This window comes from Micromys minutus (assembly GCF_963924665.1).
Source record: "Micromys minutus genome assembly, chromosome: 5".
In the NCBI taxonomy this organism is placed as follows: Eukaryota; Metazoa; Chordata; class Mammalia; order Rodentia; family Muridae; genus Micromys; species Micromys minutus.
Genome location: NC_137974.1, coordinates 20,261,587 through 20,285,742, shown reverse-complemented (window position 1 = coordinate 20,285,742; position 24,156 = coordinate 20,261,587). Strand labels below are relative to the sequence as shown.

The window sequence follows — 24,156 nt, the reverse complement described above, 5'->3', positions numbered from 1 at the left end:
ATATTATATGAATACTGAGTCTAAACTAGAAGTCTGCACTGGGTTCCTACCCTTTGATTCTACTCCATAGAAGAGCTGAAAAATTATAGGTGACAGGGGATTATAGACACCAGAACAACATTGCTTACTGGATCCACTAAGCAGTGTTTATATGGGATCACAGAGACTGGAGGCAAGCAGGGGACATTCAAGGATCTCACCAGATCATTTTGATACCTGTTATGATTGCTAGATTCTACCTTTATGGGATTACTAACAATGCAAGTAATCTATGACTCTTTTGCCTGCTCTGAAATCTCTTTTTTTCCTATTGGGTTTCATTGTCCAGCCTCAATTGGTGAGCTTTTCTCTTGTGTCATTCATATTGTTTTGTCGTTTGTTAAAAAGAACTAAGGAATAAAGGAGGTAGATATGGGGCATAGGTGGGGTAAGTAAAGGGAAAACTGTGGGCAGGATCTCCTGTTTGAAAGAACAGAATATATTTTCAGGAAAATAAATAAATAAATAAATGCACTGGACTAAAAGATAAGAACACCTCAGTCTCAGGAAAAGTGGTTGTCAAGAACTAAATGGTACTTAATCTAGCACACTATCAACAAGTAGATGAAGTTCATCTTGCATCACGACCCAAAGATCTTCTTTTCTTAAAGTACTAATATAGTGAATAACCATCTACTAAAACCACAGCTAGTATATAAATGATAAGATCGTAGAAAGTGTAACACTATATAAATGTGGAGATTTAATGTAAGTGTTTTGGAGTCAGACAAAAATCAAATAGTCAAAGTGAGAAGACTGAAGCTTTTGTCCCTGTTTATTCAGAAGGTATGGATGACAAACAGGGAGGATTTGTGTTTATATGTTTGGCTTTTGTTTTTGTCTATTAGAATATTTTTTAATTTTGTATTTGTTATAGTTTTGCAGACTTGAATATTCAATTCATTTTTAGAAACATGCAATATAAAGAGGTAAAAATTATTTCTCCAGGATTCCTAAGAAAACTCATGGAAGCAGGACTAATCGATGTGTGAGGAATGCTAAAAATGACACAATCAAGAGCAATCTATGTTCCACTCCCTATGTAGCACATTTTGTCTTGTGTAGTAGAAACTTTCTTTCCCCATTGGCAGCAAGCACTTTTACCAAGTGAGTAGTCTCATTGCCATAATGCTTCATTTTTGACTGGAGTTCCAGGGCAAGATATTTCTCAAAACAAGTGGACAATTATTTGCAGCAAAGAAGAAGAAGGAAGAAGGAACAAGGATCAAACAAGAATGAGAACAACATTACTTCTGACAATTCTCCAAACTCCGCACTTCTTTCAGGAACTTACATACATGAGCTAAGATGAAAAAAAAAAAAAAAAAAAAAAAAAAAAAAAAAAAAAAAAAAACATGAGTAATTCTTGAAGGAAAAAAAAGGCTTAGATTTTTATCTTAGAAATATATCAAATTGATTCTTTGTAATCAATTAAATGAGGGGAGCACAGTTTATAACATCATCTATTTGTCTCACAATGTCAGGATATCTTACATATGACTGGCATGTTAATTTGACCTGGATATAAATAAAGTAAATGTTTTAGTAAATTTGGAGATTCTAGAAAATGAATGATAAAGTCTTGGGTGGAATATAAAAAATTCCTTTCATATTCTTTGAGGAATTTGCTTACATTTTCTGGGCATCAAAATTTGAATCAGTAGATTTCTTTTGGTAGCATGCACAGTTTTATGACATTCCTTCTACTAATTCTTGATTATTGGGGTAAATTCTACCTACTTTCATATTTATATTCTTTCATAGATGTCTTTGAGTCCAATGATGCAGTTTTTAACTAGCTCAATTATATATAACTGAAGATATTTTATAATATTTGAGCTTATTGTGTTTTTTCTAAGTTTTCTTTCTCAGTATATCTGAATATAGGAAAGCAACTAATTTTCCCCTAGTTAACATTTTACCCTACTACTATTGTGCAAATGTTTATGAGTTATAGGAAATACCTGATATAAATTTAAGGTCACTTTTCTACAATATTGTGTCATCTTCAAATAAAGATATTATAGCGTCTTCCTAGCCTACTTGTATTCAGTTCATTTAACTTCCTTCCATGTCTTGTTTTTCCTTTAAAATATTCAGTACTCCACCATGTTCATAACAGCCTGATTTATAATAGGTAGAAGCTAGAAAGAACCCAGATGTCCTTCAACAAAAAAATGGATACAGAAATTGGGATACATTTACATGATTACAGGATAGAGTACTATACAGCTATTAGGAATAATTACTTCATAAAATTCCTAGGAAAATTGACAGAACTAGAATCTATTATCCTGAGTGAGGTAACCAAATCACACACACACACACACACACACACAAAAAAAAAAAAAACATGGTATGAACTCACTGATAAGCAGATACTAGCCCCAAAGGGCTCTGAATAACCAGGAAACAATTCACAGACTTTATAAAATTAAAAAAAAAAAAAAAAAAAAAAAGGCCAGAAAGATAATGCCCCAGTACTTCTTAGAAGGGAGAAAAAAAAAAAAAACACTCATGTGAGGAAACACAGGGACAAATAGAGGATCAGAGATTGAAGAAAATATCACTCAGAAACTACCTCACCTGGGGATCCACACCATAGGCAACCCCCAAACCCAAGAACTATTGATGAGGCCAAGTAGTGCTTACTGGCAGAAACCAAATATGGCTGCTTCCTCAGAGGCTCTGGCAGAGACATACAGATACAGTTGAGGATGCTTACAGCTAACCATTAGACTCAATAAGGGGATCCTAATGAAAGAGCTAGAGAAAGGGCTATAGGAGCTTAAAGGGTTTGCAATCTTATGGAAAGAACAACATTATCAACCAACCAAACCTTCCAAAACTCCCAGGGAATAAAACACCAACAAATGAGCACACATGGAGAGACCCATGGCTCGAGTTGCATATGTAGCAGTTTGTCTGGCAACAATAGGAAAAGAGGCCTTTTGTCTAGTAAAGGCAAGTTTTCACTGTGTAGCTGAATGTCAAGGCAATGAGATAGAGAGGGTGTTTGGGAGAGGGAGCCCCTACTTGGAAGCAAGTGGAGGGGGAGGGGGAAGAGGAGCTGGCAAAAAGGAGATATTTGAAATATAAATACAGAAAATGTCAAATTTAAAAAATGGGAAAATAAGAGGGAAGGCTTTCACTATGAAATAATAAAGGAAACTAATAAAAGAGAAAAGAAGGCTTCAACCACTAAACTGAATAGGTAAGAAGAAAGCACACAATCACATTTTACTTCTGATTTTAGGTAAAATGCTTTGAGTTTTTCCTCATAAAAGTTGATTTTAGCCATGAGTTAACTGTGAATTGACTTTAGCATTTTGAGACATTTTTCTTGTATCTGAATCTCCAGGACTTTTATCATGGAGGGGTGTTGGATTTTTTTCAAAGAACTTTCCTGCATCAAGTAAACCAATCATGATTGTATTTGTGTTGGATATATGGCACCACCATCTACTCTACGATCCTGCACATGTAACACTGAATAGTCATCATAATATGCAGTCACTGATAATTGGATACTAACCCCAGAAAGCTCTGAACACCCCAGAAAGAACTCACAGATTATATGAAGTTCAATAAAAACAAAGGCCAAAAAAAAAATTAGAAAATGAAAAACCATTATGCTTAATCTTTACACACCAAGAAAACTTTAACTATTTCCAGGTTAAATCTTCTTTTACATGTACTTTTTGCTCATTGTAACTAGTAAGATTTTAATGCATACTATCAAACGTTTTTAAAAAAAGTAAGTACAGACAAAAATGTATTCATATACTTTTATGCAAAAATGCTTAAAATCTGTACATTTATCTTTGTTTTTTAAAATAAAGTTGTTCAATTTAAAATCATCTAAAGAAAAGAATAAACAAAAAATAAAGAAAGATGTCACTTACCTTTCAAATTTTTGGTTCTTATAAAAGAAAATGAGATGTTATTGGAGGGAAAAACACTAACTTCAGTGTAATATGTTTGTTTATTTTCATTCAAATCTTTGGTTTTTGCTTTAGAATAGACCTGGAGTCAATAGAAAGTGAGAGAATGAAAAGAAAGTATAAAATTCCAAACTAAATGATTATAGTTGCCAAGTAGAACAGAAAGAGACAGACATGTGCCCAGCTGTTGTGGCTGCTTCATCCAAGCTTATGAAAAGGCTTCAAAAACAAAACGTGGGGTAGGTTTCATTGAATGGTCTCTTCATCTGGGGGTTGTAGGTACGTTCGTTTATTTCCTGAAATAGAAAACAATTTTGCTTTGTAGAAATAAGGAATGGCTCATGGAAAGCTGCTTAAGGAAGATGTTAAGGAAGGATGTCTGATCCTCTTCTAATCACAAACAAGCTACTGTACTATTTTTTCAGTGAAAATTTTATTTAGTTGTTATTGAAATATATTTTCTACATTATATATGGAGCTTTTCTTATATTGCTTTTTAGAACAAAAATAAAATATTTCTAATAATGTTACAAAACTACAATACAATTGATATGTATTTTCAAAATAGTACATGAAGTAGTAATGTAAGATATACCAAAATTACTTATGTATTGGGCTTTATAAGAAATAAATTTATTCTATCAAGTAAGAATACATTAAGACTGGAGAGATGATTCAGTGTTTAAGAACACTGACTGCTCTTCCAGAGGTCCTAAGTTCAGTTCCCAGCAACCACATGGTGGCCAACTATCTGTAATGAGATCCGGTTCCCTCTTCTGTTGTGTCTGCAGACAGCTACAGTGTACTCAGACACATAAAATAAATAAATTTAAAAGAAATAACACATTATTGGATGCTACAAAGTATTCATGTTTATTAATAAATGATATTCTGAAATAAAGAGGTCAGGGATAGATTAGCAAACTGAAAGGGGGTTTAGAACTGTGTATTTTTTTCATAAATAGTTTGCTATTGTATAGGGGAGACTTCACTATGTTCTACCAATTGAACTTCTACATGAGGTTTATAGAGTGAATGCAATATGATTAATTCAGGATGCTGAAGAGAGAGTGCTTGAAGATGGGACTTGGGAACTCACAGAGAAGTTGGCTCATGAACTATAATGTATCTTTGTCAAGGAGAGAAATGAGTACATTTTAGTAAATTGATTCTACATATGAAAAGCATTCCTAGCTCAATGTTTAGTTTATTTAAATAATCTTAGAATATAAGCAGTAAATAACCATATGCTGAATCATTTTATGTTACTTTCATAAAATTCCATTTTTTTTCTAATTTATGTTTTATATCTAGGAGCTGAACTCTAGTGGGGTATTTTTATGCTTACTCCACAGTGATAATTATTCCCCTCACAAGTGTGGCAGTTTTAGTAAGGATTTTACAGGAGGCTCAGAGCTACAGTTCCTTCGTTAAAACTGTTAAGTGGAATTGCCAATACCTTCTTTATTGACAAAGGTTGCAAAGCTGTTTGTTTTTCACTTCTGAAAATTTGTCACAGTAAAAACTTATCACCGGCTCAGATTTTTGAACTATGCACAAGTTCATTGTAATAATGTTACCACAATTGATAATCAAAAACACTGTTCTAGGAATCTTGTGCACTATATAGAAAAATGTCAATCTTGCATGCTATATAGAAAAATAAAATTTGACAAGCATATCTCAAATTATAAAATATTTCAAGATTACAAATATAAAGAAAATTCAAATTGATGAAAAAATGACCAATATTTAAAATGATTACATATAATAAAGATTATATAATAGATACAAGGTACATAAAATGGTGGAATTTACACACACACACACACACACACACATATGTATATACATGTGTGTATTCTATGACACAGATGCTAAATTTACAAGTGTTTATGTAACTGTGCTATTTATCATTAAGAAACATTAATGGAAAGAATATACAGTCCTAACTTCAGAGCTAGTGACTGAAATTACAAGTTGTGATGGTGAATTTTTTAGTTGTTAGCATTATCTTTTTATTATAATAATATAAATGGTTAATGTTCCAGCAAGAATTTCACAAATACTTTTATAATTAAAATTATGGTGTCATATTTTAGATTTCATGCGCTTTTGATCACATTAAGAAGAGGTTAAATATATTGTATACCAACATAGTTTATGTAAAATCAATATCAATATTTTACCTAAAGAAAACTGTGCCATAGATTACAGGAAGATACACAGGTACATAATATATATCAGATATAATCTCATTTTATGCAGGTCCTTAAATTTTAATGTAAAAATCAATTTAGTAGAAAGCAAGACGAATAAACTAAAATTTTCAATGGAGAAAAATAAGTAAACATGGTCTAAGTTAGGAAAAGCTGTTCATGACTACTATTGGGGTTCATGTTGCCATTTGGGTTTTTATAAACATTAGCAAAACAAGGAACAAACAAAAGCTATTTTGCCAGATACTAAAAGAAAGGATTAAAATAACTTTAAATGCTTATTTAATTTACAGAAAAAGCACTTATCAAGAATATCGAAATTAATATAGTATTCTTAGAAGAATGTTGTTGAATTAAATAACTAATTTTAGTTATTTTTAGTTAATTTTAACTAATAATAAATTTTATTAGCAGGTTCGAGACCTGTTAACTATTGTTTGTGCTCCCAAATAAAAGACATATAAATAGTTTTTAATGTCTTATTTAGCTCAGTATTTGAGCCATTGCTTAATCTCTATGTGGTTAGTATCGAGTTAATATTTATTACATTCCATGTTTTATCTTGGCTGTTTTAGACTCAGAATTCTGCTCAACTGGGCAGCATCCTTTCTCCAGGGATAGAGGACCATTTCCTGCCTCCTCCTCTCTCAATCCCAAGCCCGTGAATCCTGAGTTCCCACGTCTATAGGCCCTGTCAAACCATTAAGAGCCACCATATTTATTTACTGATCAAAACCAGCTGAGGGCAGGTTCCCAGAATATACTTGCAGACACTGAAACATTCTTGTAAGCAGTTGTGAGGAACAAAATTAACATTAGAATATAAACAACTTTAAGCCAAACCCACTACAGAATGTCAGTGCTTACACTTAGGATTCAACTCTTTATTACACTTTAATATTTGTAATTACAAAAGGTAAATCTAAGGTAAATATAAAAATATTTTATAAAGAATATAAAAATAGAGTACTACATTACATTGCAATACTCTTTACAGAATTCTGATTGAAGTGAATAACTGAATTATAACAAAGAAAAACTTTAAAGATACCTGATAAATCACTGCACTTTATCCAATGTTGTACGTATTTAATTTTAGACCAGAAATGATGCTGGTGCAGAAATAGTACATGTTAAAGAAATAATGGCACTGAAAATTTAGAAGTGTCTTCATTCTTTGAATGTAGTCTAAAGAACCAGGCTTGGAGCTAGTTAAGGGAAACAGCTCCTCCTCTGTTAAGACAGCTTTACATTTTGTAGCTGTTACAGGTATCAAGAATCACATTAGACACTGTTAATATTGATGGTGTTTTTGTTTTCATTTTTATCAGTTATTTTATTTATTTACACTTTTTTTTGTTTTTTGTTACATACTTTATTATGCTAATTTTACTATTTTAGGTATGTGAATGTCTCACCGGCTCTTGTTAGCACGGTATCAGTGGAAGTCATTAGAGAGAGTGAGATCCCCCCAGACCGGACTTCCAGATGATTGTGATCTGCTATGTGGGTGCTGCGAATTGAACTCCAGTGCTCTTAATTGCTGAGCCAACTCTCCAGCCCCTCACCAAGATTCTTTTTATATCTGTGTGTCTATCGCTGAGCTCCACCCTAACCCAATTATCCAGTCGCTGCTTTCTTCATTTTCCCCATCTCAGTGCGTGGTCCATGCTGGTCTCCATCTTCAGATCTTCTTGCTCCACGGTCAGAGTGCTAGGATCACAGGCCTCTATCACCCCTGCCTGACGACATTTCGGGGCTCTGTCTAGATTCCAGGTGTTCTTCATAGCCCCCTTGTTCTACTAATGCAGTGTGCACAGGAAGGCCGCCGAACTCAGCATAGCCTGGCAGGTGACTTCCTCTTTGTTGTTGTCTTCCTGAAGTTTGGTGGAGGTAGGATATTGCCGTGGGCATCGAGCGGAGGAGCCCTTAGTTCGCTCCTCAACTTGAGTTTCTCTACTTCCTTCAGCTCCTTCTCTGTTCTCGCAATTATCTGCTTCTTTCTGTTCATGTCCGCAAAGATGGGGGTAGCACTGATGAAGGACAGGAAGTTGTGTGGGCCCATCCAGGAGGGCGGAGGGATGCCAGGCTGTGCAGCAGGGAGCCGGTGGGCATCTGAGTGAGTCAAACAGCGCCAGACATTGCTGTCATAGGGCACGTCTGGTCTGGTGGGGAAGGTAGCAGGCAAGCGTCCCACATCAAGCCAGGTGTGAAAGCCCCAGGTGTGCTTGGCTGCATCCTTCCAAGGATAGAGTACCTGGTGACGCACCTTAGACTTCATCTCTGTGAGTGGTGGCTGCTTCCGGGCCAGTTTGTGGTAGCTTTGCAGGGTGAAGCCCAGGAACTCCTTGGTCTCTTTGGGGAGGAGGAACTCACGCTGAGTCCAAGTCTGAGAGGTTGGGAAGGATTCTCTGGCATGGTTTATCTAGGGAGACATGAAAGGGAGCCTAGAAGGGCTGTGCCAGCAGAGAACCAGGATGCGACAGAGATGCCCTGTTTTCCTTCTCGGGCACAAGCACAGCCTCCTCCAACCCAGGACTCATGAGGATTAGATGACCCCCACAAGGAGGCATCTCTCCATTTATTTACACTTCTAAAGCCATCCCATTTCCCATTTTCCCCTTCACAAGACCCCATCCCCTCCCCCTGCAAATCAGTTATACCTTATTGAAATTAAAATACAATTAATAAATTGGTTCTAAATTCATTTGAAATAGAATATATGTCTATTGTATAGTTCAGGAACATTTGGGTGATCTTGAATCTAAACTTTGCAATTAGTAGCGGCCAATAAAGTTGTACAGAATAGAAGGAAGAGGGGAAAAAAAGACAGTGTGAGCCAGCCACCTGCTATGGGCATTTCAAGTCTCTGTTACAATGCATCCCCCAGTAAAAGAAATAGCAACCTTGCAGGAAGAAATCATTCCTCATGATAAGCAATTCTGTCCTGTGAACGTCTGTAATGAAAACCACTGAGTAAGGTTCAATGGGCTGTTTCTGTCAGATTGTTACTATTTCAAATGTTCTTATATTCTGTTTCCAGATAGATATTGTTGAGCTTTTCTAAAAGGCAGAGTTATACAAAAACACAATTCAAGTTTAATAGAGCAGAAAAAGGCTGTATACTTTTAAGTCAGATCACTGTGCCTTAAAACAGTTTAATGCCTTTAATTAACTTACGTTTTTTATTTAATGACCCCTGATTGGTATCCTGCTATGCCCAATGTGCATGCTTCTTGTAAGTTTTTAGCTATATATTTTTAGAGGAATATGTGTTAATTAACTTAATAACTGTTGAATTCACATAGAAAGAGGAAGAATTATTAATTAGGGTCATTTATTAAGGCTGAATGAATAAGGAAAGCTGAAATTGGAGTGAAGAAATCTGAATTTAATTTAAACAAATGTGTAATCAAGTGTTTTATCTTGGTGGGGGTTATTAGTTTTTCTAGGTTTCCTTTGTAAGTCTTTAGGAAAGTGGAATTCAGGACAGAATATGGGTTTATAAACTCCATTCACAAGGAACTAATCACACATTTTGAGGAAAATTTCCTAGTCTTCATTGAGTTTCAAATATACTATATAACATTTTTGTAAGAATTTTATTTACCTCATAAAATTTATGATAAGGGTCAGTTTGCATTGCCTAGTAAATTATTATATTGTCTTATAGAGTAATATGAGGGGCGATCAGATTACTTAGGCTATAGTAGCATTCTTTAGAGTCTTTTTGCATGAGTATCATTTCAGTGTGTACAAGTTTTATTAATAAGATAAGAGTCTAAGAACACTAATTTTTGAAGTGATATTCTGAGTGCTGATGCAATAGACAGAAAGATGTCAGTGATACTTCCCCATCGGTGAGACACTGTAGAATTTACTTATTATTTCTGGAAGGGAAATAACCACAGTGTACTGACATACAAATGATTCCAAATTCAATGAGTCTATTTTTCAGATCCTATTTAATGGTAAAGTTATTTTTACTGGTATCAAGTCAAGAATGTCTAGGACCCTGGCTATAAAATTATGAATGACTGAGAATGACTTAGAACATTTCTGATCTTGTTAGCACATGACATCTTCCTGAATAAAGCAGCATCTCTTCCTTCCTGCTTTCTTCCTGCCTTCCTTCCTTCCTTTCTTTGTTTATTTCTTCCCCCTCTCTTCCTGATTCCCTTCCTCTTTCCCTCCTTCCTTTCTACTTCCTTTTTAAAAATTCCTTCCTCTCTTTCTCTCTCTGGTCCTAGCTTCCTTCCTTTATTAAGACAAGGTTTTTTGAAGCCAAGACTGACATCAAACTACTTATAGAAACCAGACTTGTCTTGAAATATTAATTCTACAATCTTAAAGTCCCAAGTGCTGTGATTGTCAATGTGTACCACTACAATCTGGCTCTCAGAATACTATATTATTCAACATATAGGCTATATGCAGTAGACTCTTAAAAACGGCAATGAAGTAGGGATTTCTGGTTTTGTTGGAGACTCGGTGTAATGCTTCACTGCAAACTGTTGTGTGAATGGATGCTTTTATAAAGCTGACATATGAGAGGATGTTTTACTGTGGACACACAAGGGGTTTATTCTAGAAGCTGCCTGAGGAAGGGGGATGTGATGTGTTCCTGGAACAGACACTTAAGAGGACACATGATGCTGAGAAAGATTTCAAATAAAACCCAACGGAAATTTGAAGATGTTTTGCAACTCTTTGCTGCTATTCATTGGGCTTTGTCTGGCTTATCCTCTCTGACACTTTGATATTGGTCCACTGTGCTTTCTTCACTGATCTTGGCTTGACATAACCTCATAGAAAAAAGGCACCAAAGAACATTGTATTCAGGCTGTTCTTTGCCACTTCAATGTACCTAAGACAATTGGAGAGATATTATTAGTTTCTATTAGATTGAGGCATTGCTGCTGATTCAAGTTGGTGTTTTGCTAATAAACTGGAATAAGAACAACAAAGATTGTAATGGCAACAAGAACTATTTCTAAATAGGTCTGAAACCCTTATTTCATACTAACATTTTTTTCCATTACATCTAGTGGGTGTTGAATTAGAAGGGAGTTTGAAGAGCTTAAGATCCTTTATTGAAGTATATTTGAAAAATCTAACCCTACAGAGTAATACAACAGAAAATTGATTAAAAGCAGAGGGAACAGTGGAGGTTAGAGAATATTTATCTTCCTTTTTTTTTTAAATTTATTTTTTGTATGAGAATTTTGCTTTTATATGTGACTGTTTGCCAGCGGAATGCTAAACACAGATATCACAAAAAGGCATTATACATCTGGAACTTGTGTTATAAGTGATTATCACGCAGCATTTGGATGTTGGAAACAGAACCTGAGAACTCTTCAAAAGCAAACTAGTAATTTTAACAGATGAGACATATGTGTAGTCATCTATGATCATAGTCAAGGTCATCATTGTCTCTATGAAGTCTGGAAACTGGATGAGAATAATACAAAATCCACAAAACTCAAGAGTACCAACAGAGAACTTATACATAGACCCTCCCAACCTCACAAGCCCTCAGACATAGCTTTGTATTCCTACATCATGGCAACTTTTCTCATCAGGGTAATAGAATTTGAGGGTAAAATAGACATGACCTATCATATAATACATTCTTTGTTATACTTTTTAGATCAAAAGTGCCAAGAGAAAGCAGCTAGTCAAGGATATGGACATAGAACTCACACTCTGCCTGAGAATGGTTAGGAGAAATTTGGTTAAAGTGTTAAAAGGAACATGAATTTATGGCAAAATATGCTTATCCACTTGCATCTTTCCCAAATTAAGAGTTTAAACACAGCTGATTCGTTGATAGTCAATTGTTGAAATTTCAGATCTATAAAACATTCTATCTTTCTACCAGGCTGTTTGTTTTGTTTGCCTTAAATTCTTTGATATGTTGAAAAATAAGTATTAGTAACTATTCAACATGGCTTATTCTATGAAATTACTACTCTTAAAGAAAACAGTACACACTTTTGTTACAAAACTTAAAGTAAACGACATCTCCTGCACCTAATAAGAGTCATTCCCCATGACAGGTAGCCCATCTCCCACATTAGATAGTCAGGCCAGGAGCTCGTTGTCCAATCCTGGTCTATGTCCACATTTCCAAATCTTCAGCCTCAGCACCACAGTCCTACATTCCCTAGATTTGGCTACCCCAGAGTCCATCATCCTGAGCTAACCCTTTCTTGTATGTGTCTTTCCTGGAACCAAACTCAGGTAAAGTGCAAATCCATGTGGCCTCTTGTATCCATTAAGACTTACACATAGCTATCCAAGTGGAGATCCACCCCCTTCTCTCTCTCTCTCTCTCTCTCTCTCTCTCTCTCTCTCTCTCTCTCTCTCTCTCTCTCTCTCTCTCTCTCTCCCTCTCTCTCTGTGTGTGTGTGTGTGTGTGTGTGTGTGTGTGTGTGTCTCACACATGGGTTTCATTCATATTCTCTTTCAGTTTCAATTAATCCTTCGTTCTCTGTGGAAAATTCCAAGCAAGACAATACTGATTTCCACCAAGACCCCCATAGCTGCCTCTAGAACTGTAACCATACTTAAGGCTAAGCAGGCTCCCAGAAAGAGATAGAAAGTATGGTCCATGCATTTTGCTATATTACTAAAGATCTTAGTGAGTTTTCTAATTCATTCAAGCAGAAGTCTGGGGAATATAGGTGGGAATGGATTTTAAAGGTGTGAGGTAATGTAGAAAAAAGAGTAAATCTGATGAGGCCGTGTTTTGGTGGGGGCCCTCTGAGTTGGATTTATGTTTAATATGGAAGCTTACACAGTGGGGAAAAAAGGTGCTAAAAGTTTGTTTGGATGTTTGGCAGAAATATTTTTTAAAGCCTTCTTCTGGGAGCAAAAAAGACTTTGAGTCCACAGATCACCAAGGAAACCAGGAACGTTAACCACATAGGGATGTCTCCTCAAAAAAGAGAAATCAATACCTGTTTTCTACCTAGAGGACTTAAAGAAGATGTTCTTAATGACCTTTGCTATTTGTAGAGCCAGAGATCATCCAAATTCCCCTAAATGCTTATGTTGGACTCACCCTTCTAAGACATTTATTTTTAGTTTGGTTTCTCCACCAGTAGAATCTATCCTTAGGGGAGTTGTCACAAGTACTTTATGGCCTGCTGACCTCTACACTGTCTTGGTGAGAGACAATACAAGATCCTAGGCCCTTAAGCCATAGGGCCCATCTTTGTGGTCATGTGTACTTTGAGCTGAGTTTTGATGCTGAGTTTTGATGTAATTGTACCTCTTATACCTGGGACTGTATTACACCAGGAAGCTCTTTTGCTGTATTGTACAAAGTTTTAATATGTCTACAATAAACCACCTAAAACATTTAAATTTTATTTGATATATATATATATATATATATATATATATATATATATATATATATATATATATTATGAAAGTAGCAACTGTTGGGGTCAGGATACCATGTCAAATCTCCTGAAATGGAAGGTATTGACAACTGTTAGCTCTCTGTGTTAGGAAGTGACTTTAGTCTGGTTCCCAGTAAAAGTTCTCAGTTCTCACTTGAGCTATCTCTTCAGCCCTGTAAATTAAAATCTTTATATCTAATGTGTATTCCAGATCTAGGTATTTGCAAAACTTTATCTCTGTAATTCTTTCAAACATGTTTTTTTTTTTATAGAATTCATTCGCATTTAGTAAAATAGCACTTATAATGAATATGGAGCTTAATACATAATCTTTCTATAAATCCAGATTTTAATCACTAACTTTCTACTGACACAGCTTGAAAATTAATAGACCTAAAAGCATGTGAAATTTATATTAAACATGATTTAAACAGCTTTGATTATTTCAGTTTACAGAATAAATTTAGAATTCCTTTCCTCACAGTGCTTTTGTTGAGAACTTTATGTCTAACCTTGTAAGTTCAATTATTAATATATGAGGGAAATGATTATGTGAATGGGCATTTGGGGACAGATACAGCCACAGAATGAGAGAAATACAAGCAATAGCCTGAGGCTCCCATAGAATCAAATTTACCCCTGTTGATGTTTTAAGACCGCATTGATGTTGACCTTGAGTTGAAAGAAAAACCACTATGAGAGAAACAAAATCTTGGCTAGATATAGCCCAGCTGACAACAACTTTAAAATTAATTCAGTTAACCTTTTGTGTGTTAAAATTCTACATGTTCCACTTTAGCCAATTTTGCCTGTGCATTATGCTTTATCAACCAATCTCATTTCAAACTTTTCCAGTTTTTTGTAACCTATGTGAATTCTCTCCTTTGTGGTTATCAGTTTATTAAGTCAGGCCAACAGATTCCACATTTGCTTATACCTCAAAGGCTTTGTTTCCAGAGCTGTGGATCCAGGCCAGGGCCTTGGAAACAGTACATGTACAGGATACAGTTGATCAATAGTCCACACTTCAGAAATGACTTACACTTGGAAGGCTCATCTGTACAACATGTTTTTCTTTTCTTTACGTTTTTTTTATTTCTAGAAGTATTAATTTAGTAATATGTTGTAAATTATAAAAAAAATCACTTTCTTTGCAGTTACTAAATGCTGCACAAAATTATACTGGAAGTTTACTACTCTGGTTTTCCTCAAAACTGTTAGATGTAAGAGTATGAAAGATCTGCATTTATTGTTTTCTGTCATTTGTAATTTGTCTGTAAATAAAAAACTGCTCAAAATAAAATATATCAACCTTCTCTATTGTTTTAAATTAAAAGAAGCCTGGGCATGAATTACAGTCACACACACTGAAATATACAAACTTTTATACTGTTTCACTGCTAAGATTATTCTGTGTTAAAAATATTCTAAAATATATAATTTTTTTCTAAACTGTAATACACTATGATGTTATGATGAGTTAATTTCTATTAAAAATAAGAAGAAAATGTAACCAAACTAGATGTTTATCAATATATACAATTCTAATACATGCACATACAAAAATGGAATATTATTAATCTGTAAAAATGTAAACAAGGAAATTTTAGAAAAATGGTTGGACTTAGAATATATAATGTTAATCAAAGTCTACAAACCTCAGAAATTAATTAGTATGCTTTTTTACATGAACATGTCCTAGCCTATAACGCCCAGGTTAACATTTGCAAGCAATTTTAAGAACTGATACAGCATAATACTTAGAAAGGAGACTGAGAAAGTTTAGTGTTGAAAGAAACAAGGTTGGACATATAGGCAAAAGAGCACATGTATTCTGAAAGAGGTCAAAAGCTAGTTAGGCTTAGTTTTATCTTTTGTCTTCTTCTCTCATACAGTTTTAGTGTTTGTTTCTTAATTTATTTTTTGTGGTAGATATATACATCAGAACTCTTACCTGTCTCATTAAGAGAAGTAGAAGTGACATATTTACTAAAGTCTTCCTCATTGTTGACTAGTATTCATGGCATTAGACAGTACTTTGCATGCTACCAAAGAAAGAAGGTTACTAGTAACTGGGTTGAAGTTTCTATGATCTACATTGGTGACTTGCTTACATAGTATGCTAGTGGGATGTTGGCACAGATGTTATGGGTGTAAGCAATCAATCTCTGATTAAATTCAAGGCCAACTTCAGTTAGATAGAACCCATGTGTGTTTCAGTGCCCCAAAATAAAAGGCCTGTACTATATGGACTTATGGAAAAACCAAATACTATTGTACTACTAAGAACAAGTATCAGTCACATGACCTCTAATAACATTATACTATTCCCATAATTAGTCTCTCTCTCAGCGAGCATTAGATAAGCTCTCTCATGCAGCAGATGGAAATTAATACATAGATCTACAACCAGAAGACCTGGGAGAGTGAGAGACCTTGGGACTCACAGTTCCACATGGAATTGAATGTCTTCATCAATTCCCTCCTCTCAGAGATTAGGGAACTCGGCCGACAAAACAGATGCAGCCAATGGGGATGTAAGACACACAGTAAAGAAGACCTTCCAATCAGGATTCACACTAATATGAGCTCACAGAGACTTTGGCAGCATTTGCAGGGCCTGTACAGGTTCCAGCACTGAGAGAAGCAAGTGGACATGTTTTTTTTTTTTTTTTAATTAAATTTTTTTTATTGGTTATTCTCTGCATTTACATTTTAGACATTATCCCCTTCCTCTAATACCATAACCCTCCACCTTCCATCGCTTCCATAAAGATGCTCCCTCTCCCAACCAACCTCTCCCACCTCAGCAACTTAGTATTCCCCTACACTGAGAAAATGAGCCTTCACTGGACTAAAAGCCTCTCTTCCCATCGATGTCAGAAAATGCTATCCTCTGCTTCATATGCACTTGGAGCCATGGGTCTCTCCAAGAGAACTCAATAGTTGGTGTCTTAGTGCATGGGAGCTGTGGTGGGTTTAGTTAGTAAATAATTTTGTTCTTGCCAAGGGGTTGCAGACCCTTTCAGCTCATTCAGTCCTTTCTCTACCTCCTTCATTGGGATCCTCCTGTTCAATCTGATAGTTAGCTGTAAGCATTCTCCTCTATATCAGTATGGCTCTGGCAGAGCCTCTAGAGAGGCATGCATATCAGGTTCCTGCCAGTAAGCACTACTTGGCATGAGCAATAGTTCATGGGTTTAGTGGCTGCATATGGGATGGATCCCGAGATGAGGCAGTTTTTGGTTGATCTTTTCTCCAATATCTGCTTTTGTATTTGTTTCTTTATTTCCTCCCATGAGCATTTTATTCTTCCTTCTGAGAAAGGCTGAGGCATCCACCTTCTGATCTTCCTTCTCTTTGATCTTCATAGTTTGTAAGAATTGTTTTTTGGATATTCTGAGTTTTGGGGCTAGTATCAATTTTCAGTGAGTACATACTATGAATTTCTTTTGTAACTGGTTTACCTCACTCAAAATGATAGCTTCAAGTTCCATCCATTTGCCTAGGAATTTCATGAAGTAATTGATTTTAATAGCTGAGTAGTAATCTATTATATATATATATATATATATATATATATATATATATATATATATATATATATATATCACATTTTCTATATTCATTCCTTTGCTGAAGAACATCTGCATTCTTTCCAACTTCTGGCTATTATAAATAAGTCTGCTGTGAACGTGATGGAGCATGTGTCTATGTTATATGTTGGAGTGACTTTTAGGTATGTGCCAAAAAGTACAATAGCTGGGTCTTCAGGTAGTACTATGTCCAATTTTCTGAGAATTTTCCAGACTAATTCCAGAGTGGTTGTACCAGCTTTCAATCATACCAACAAAGGAAGAGTGCTTATCTTTCTGTATATCCTCACCAGCATCTGGTGTGACATGAGTTTTGATCTTAGCCATTCTGTCTGGTGTGAGGTGGAATCTCAGGCTTCTTTTATTATGCATTTTCCTGGCGACTAGAGATGTTGAGCATTTCTTTAGGTGCTTCTCAGCCATTCAATATTCCTCATTAGAGAATTCATTGTTTAACTCTGTACCACATTTTTAAAAAGATTATTTGATTCTCTAAAGTCTAACTTCTTGAATTCTTTGAATATATTGGATAGGAGACCTGTATCAGATGTAATAATGGCAAAGACCCTTTTCCAATCTGTTGGTTGAAGATTTGTCCTTTTGAGAGAGTCCTTTGCCTTTGAGAAGCTCTGCAATTTTGTGATGTACCACTTGTAGATTCTTGATCATCTAGCATAAGCCATTAGTGTTCTTTTCAGGAAAACTTCCCCTATTTCTATGTGTTCTAAACTCTTCCCCACTCTCTGTTCTATTAGTTTCAGTGTACCTGGTTTTATAGGAAGGTCTTTGATTCACTTAGACTTGAGTTTTCTAACTAAAGAACTGACTCTAGTTTACAACTGCTTGTAAAGGCAAAAAAAAAAAAAAAAAAAAATGAGACTCCAGTGAAGTCTCAATGAGTATATAAGCTATATTTTATGGTAGGACGCATTCCCAGTAATAGAGAGCTAAGAAAGTATGAACTAAAAAGTTTATAGCATTTTTTTTCATATTACATTGCGTTAATATTGATATTTTCTTCAGTTTTTATATTTGTATGTATACTCAATATTTTATTTTCTGATTTTGTATTTTAATTATGTGTATATTTATGTTGTTTGTTTCTTCTACTACTATGTAGTTTCATTTATTTTTTAAAAATTCTGGGGTGTTTTATGGAGTCTTTTTCTTGTTAGTTTGTTTTGTTTTTAAATTTATTTTTAAAGCAAAAAAAAAAAAAAAAAAAAAAAAGACCTGGAAAGAAGGAATAATGAAAAATGGGGAAGATTATCATGATAAGGGTCATATATATTTTCAATCAAAAGAAACTGATAATGAAAACAGAAGGTCTTAATGGAAGTCTCATAGCTTCATGATGGCCATTCTATTTGTATAGAAGTTTGCTGAGATGTGTAGAATTTGGAACTAGGCAAGTGGGTGTTTGAGTGTTTACTTGGTTAAATTTGTCTGTCTTATGTTTTTCCTTTTGAGTTCACTATAATAAACTAAAGCATAAAAATAGCTTTTAAAAATATTTCTTCAAATGAAGTAGTATAATTGATGTCTTAAACACAGGATGCAATAATAAAAATAATCGAAATATAAGATCATTACTATATTCAACTATATCATAAAATGATAATAACTTCCCAGGATTCAAGGAGTCCAGCATAACGCCAAACTTCTCCTTTCTTCAGTACCAATAGACATAGATGGCTGATTAAGCAAAATAGTAGGCACCATGGGTAAAGTTTTTTACTTTTGCATTTGAAATGAAGTGTGTCTCAGACAGTAATGTCAGCTCTGTGCAAATGTCACTGACAGCATAGCTTACACAGAGGTATTTGTGATATTCCTGTAGACACCACAGTATTTGTTTACAATAGGAAATATAGAACTGTTCTTCTCTGCCAATTACTAGTCTGTAACTCATAGACTGAACTTTTTTTCCTGTGAATTTTCTAGCAACTTTCATCGTTTGAAGGAACAAAACTTTTTTTAAAAATGATGAATGAACATTAACCTTGCTAATGAATCTATTAGCAAGTCATAACATGTAATTTGTACAATAGGACATGAAATACATTGTTGCTTGTGTTACTCATTGACTGGGAATCTGTTTATATAAAACAATAAATGTTTTATCTTAAAAAGTAGAAGTCTTTTCTTAGTCTATCCTTTATCATACCATCCTCTCCATTTCATTTTGTTTTTCCATTAGATTGTACAGTAATAATTGATGAATATATTTAGAACCTTTATTATGATATTTGTTGAAAAGTAAGTACCAAATCAAATCTTCTCACAGTAGTTTTCCCCAATTGCTTCTGTGACTCTCTGCCTCTTTATTTTGTGCTGATTTTATCTTTCCAGTGATCTCCTTTTTGTTACCTCACAGCAGGCTTTACGGATCACTGAGTCTGCTGATATGCTTTTTCTTGCCAAGTTAGTAAGACCTTCTCTTCAATTTTTACATAGATTTTTCAACTATTTGATAATGAGGCTTCTATGAATTATGTGATTCCTGGAATTCTTAAATGCAATCAAAAGTTAATTGTAATTGGTTGAATTTTAAATATTGTTTCCTATATCACTGATTATCTTAACTACATCTTTATTAAAAGTAATAATAAATATTAATTATTGATTGACTATTATCACTCTTATATTCATCTTTTATGTTTCATTCTCTTAATTACATATAAGAACGGGAAGGAGAGGGGCCAAATTGATACTTTTGGGTCCTTGTCCCGGAATGGAGGTGGAAAGTATAGTCTGACACTGGAGACAGTACACCAGAGAAGTGGGTGCTGTGTCTTCTTTGGACCCAGCTCTTGTCTTTTTTCCATTGACAGTGTCCATGGCCTTATAAAAACCTTTGCAGTTTCATGAGGTCTCATGATTTGTACTCAAAAGAGAATATTAGCTATAAAATATAGGATAACCATAATACACTGCACAGACCCAAAAAACTAAACAGAAAGGAAGGCTCATTTAGAAGGGATAATAAAATACTCATAAGAGGCAAACCAAGGGAGATAACTGAATGTGAGAGGGGGCAATAAGGAAGGGATTGGTTAGTGGTTCAAGATTGTATGTGGGGAGGAACAGGAGATGTGGTGGGATGGCCATCAGAATGAATAGAAATCAGCAGCTGATGGGGATGGGGAGGTAGGGATAAACTCTAAGTTGTGCCAGAAATCTCGGATAAGGGAGGCAACTAAGATGTGGCATAGACAGGACAGGAACTCTACAGGAAGACCAACAGCGTCAACTATCCTGGAAATTTGGGGCTCTCAGATACTCAACCACCAACTATAGAGCATAAATGATCTGATCTGGGCCTAGGCCTCCCTGCAGATATGTAGCAGATGTGGGGCTTTGTCTTTATGTAGGTTCTTTAATAACTGGACTGTGGTCTATCCCAAAATCTTTATATGGGGTATGTAATTCTTGCTGGGTTTTCTTTTTTGGCATCAGTGGGAGAAGATTTGCCTAGCCTCTCAGAGGTCTAATTTTCCAGGGTAGGGGGACACTCAGGGTAGCCCCCATTTGCTCAAATGTAAAAGAGGATCTGGGGAAATTTGTGGGAGTAGGCAAGCTCGAGGGCACCAGTGAAAAGTACATAAAGTTATTTAAATAAATAAATAAATAAATAAATAAATAAATAAATAAATAAATAAATAAATGCCCAGGTGTATTTGTTTCTATCCTGGGTCTCTGTATTTCCTAGCCTCTGGTTCCTGGTTACTTACAGAATGACACATCTAGACAGTTGGTGTGCACCAAAATTTGGACCAGTCATTGTTTGATGGCTCCCCCAAATCCCAGGCTAGCATTACTCTTGCATATCTTGCAGTCAGAACATATTGTAGGTTAAAGGTTTTAAGACTGGTTTGATGTCCCAGTTCCACTGCAGGGAACCTTGGATGATTACAGAAGATGGACAAGGGTAGGGGATGCTAAGAGAGACTAATGCTATTTAGGGCCAATATAGAAACCTAGTGTAATGGAAACTCCCAGGAATCTATGAGTGACCCTAGTGAAGTTTTCGAATTCCTAATGATGGATATAGAGCCTGAACTAGGCAACATTTCCTGTATTCAAGCTTTGGTGGCCAGTAGACCGTCCTGTGGTGATAGAATGTATCTTATAAACTAGATGCCAAGATGAAACTTTTATTTCCAGTTGTGGAAATAACTGAACCAGGAATCTGTGAAGCCATGTGAAGCAGGCCTGGAGCAATAGTGGAGTAAAGGCATGTCTAAAACGTGAAAATACTGCCTAGATATTGTCAGTAATAGGATTGTGGGATTGCTCTCTCATGCCTGTGCAAGTCGCCCTTGTCCCATAGGAGGAGATCAGGTAACTCAGTAGTCAGGTTAAATTTCCTTTCCCCTTACAATGTCATATTCAACAAGTACCTAAAATTCCTTCTTGTGCTCGTGAGGCATCTTCCTTGCCCTGGCCCAAGACACTCATGTACACTCATTGGATGACTCTACCTAGGCTCTAATCATTTAAATTGTTTTTGTTTCCCCCTAATCCCCTTAAACAAACTGTCTCACTAAAGCAGCCTCCAAAGAGTCACCACACTCACCTAGGTTTGCTGTCTTTAAGATACTGGCCATTTGACACTACTTACCTTCCCAGGAACCATTCTTACAATCATGGGTTAATCATGCTGCTAAGAACTGAGAAGTGGAGCCTCAATGAGAGCTGGCATCCAAATGTAGGTCATGAAGACAGGAGACAAAGGAAGGAGTAAGGTTTGAGATCCCTTCCTGGCGACATTTGTCTGTCCCACCTGATCCCACTTTCCCATGATAAGGGCTGACTGTCTGTTTCTTCCTTCTCTCTCTCTTATTATTTGTTTCACATTATGGCATGGAAGTAGATATGGCTAAAGTGTAATTGACATCTTGTGGACAAGGTTACTTCTTGGCATTGGTTAAAGGTTCCTGATTCTTTGATAGGATCCCTACACTCTCTTGATTATTAGCTGTAACTTCCATTTTTCCTTCAAAAAATAATCCATTAAGCAATGACTAATTTAAAACCCATGGGGAAGTCACTAGCTTCTCCGAAATTTGTGAGCAGTCTTGTGTTCAGAACTTCAGAGAATCCATTGTGCAGATAGAAGGCTGCCAGGGAATGTTTCGCTCAGACCTCAGTGATTTCAAACTTTCTCTATCACAGCAAATACCACATCACTGCAAAAGTCCATAAGAAGAGGGCTGTGGACACCTGAAATTTGGCCTCTCCAGCTTTAAGATCACTGTCAGCTCTTTCTTCTCTCAGATCAACATTACAGAACACCAACATCTAAATTCCAAGAATGGTGGGAAGGGATTTTCCCCATGAGATAACACACTTGCATATGATAGAATTTTCTTGTTTCTTTGATTGTTATTTAGTTTGAAGTTTTTAATATCCTAAATAGGATAATAACAATATCAAATGTCCTTTCATGGGACACTACTTTTCTCCCCTTTTATCAGGAATAACTTATTATCAGTGGTCCCTTCATGGGAGAAAATATTTAGAGAAGCTAAACTTCTAATACAAAACTAATCACAAAGCAATGTCCTAGCCTTTTAAAAAGGAATTTGACATTCATCATATGGATGATATCTTACTGGCTGCTTCAGATACTGATCTTAAAATGTTTGATAAAGAGAATTTTGCTTTGTTGAGAATTACAAATTGGTCTTGAATAATATGAAAAGGAGATTTTATTAATTATCTAGGAAATAAGATAGGTTCACAGATTTATTGATGAATTAAATCTGTCTCTATATTTTAAAGATGTGACATGCACAAAATGGGAATTAGGAAAATTGCTGCTTTGAGAAACAGGATATGGTTTTGTTTCAATTGAAATTCAGAAGATCTGAATTCCTTCAAAGTTAATTAAGATTAAATTTGACAAACAAACAAAAAACAAACAAACAAACAAACCACCTGACAATCTTGGCTATTGAAATGGATAGGAGACACTTTCTGACTTTATTCACAGAACTAACACTAGTTAGAAAGTATCATTTTTAACTCTACAGCCAAATACCTCCTTTTTAAAAACATCACTTAGGGAGGCATGACTTCTGAATGCAGGCTTGCCTGTCAAACCATAAAAGATAAACAGTGTGAAAGATTGTTACCACTCAGGATAATAGGACAGTATTGCCACAAATTATTTTTGTTACACTCTGCAACAACAACAAAATAAGTAAATAAACAGAAAGATGCAAGGAAGGAAGGAATGAAGGGTGAAATGAAGGAAGGAAAAAAAGAAAAAAAGGAAAAGTGAAAAGAACATAAAAACAAAAAATCAAAACCAGACTGGGCATGCTTAAATGAAACATAAAGGAACATTTCAGAGGCAAGCCTAAGACAACCCCTTCCACTGAAAGTGCTATCACCCCCAAGACAGCCTATTCCCAACACCATAAGGACTTCCACTGAAGGAGAGATTGTCATTCCTGTTATGACAGGGATATTAAACCACTGAAGCTTTAAACTTAAAATGCGACAGCCCTCAGCTCGAAAAGTAAGAAGGAAACCCTGCTCCAATTATAGGCTTTATATATTTCCAGCATCTCAGAAGTCTCCCACTCAAATACAATCACATCAAATATTTGACAATTCATTCAAATACCTTATTGATTCTGGGGCAGATAAAACATTTACAACTAATAAAAAGATCATAATACTGGGAATTAATTCATTGGCCTCAGCTTCTAGGCATAGAAGGTAGTTTGAATGCTTTTACCACAGAATGTGCCTGTGCTCTATACGAAAAAAAGAAAAATGAAAAAATAAAGAAGCTCAGGGGGATGGAGACTTCTAAAAGGTTTAAGAGCTAATGAAACAATGCAGGTTTGGATGTACCCACATATGAGGCTACCCTTTTCTCTGCCATTCTTACAATGTTTCTTTCTTAACAATAGACACTGAAGATTGC

At 35.4% G+C, this 24,156-nt stretch overlaps 1 protein-coding gene across 1 annotated transcript; it reads right to left on the bottom strand.

Annotated features, from left to right (window-relative positions):
- Nucleotides 1-8,036: 8,036 nt before the first annotated feature.
- Nucleotides 8,037-21,852, bottom strand: LOC308420894 (testis-expressed protein 52-like; the record flags this gene model as incomplete). Its single annotated transcript, XM_080917155.1, has 2 exons — nucleotides 8,037-8,627; nucleotides 21,838-21,852. 2 exons carry the CDS (start codon nucleotides 21,850-21,852, stop codon nucleotides 8,037-8,039), a joined length of 606 nt encoding a protein of 201 aa, XP_080773281.1.
- Between the last annotated feature and the right edge of the window lie 2,304 nt (nucleotides 21,853-24,156).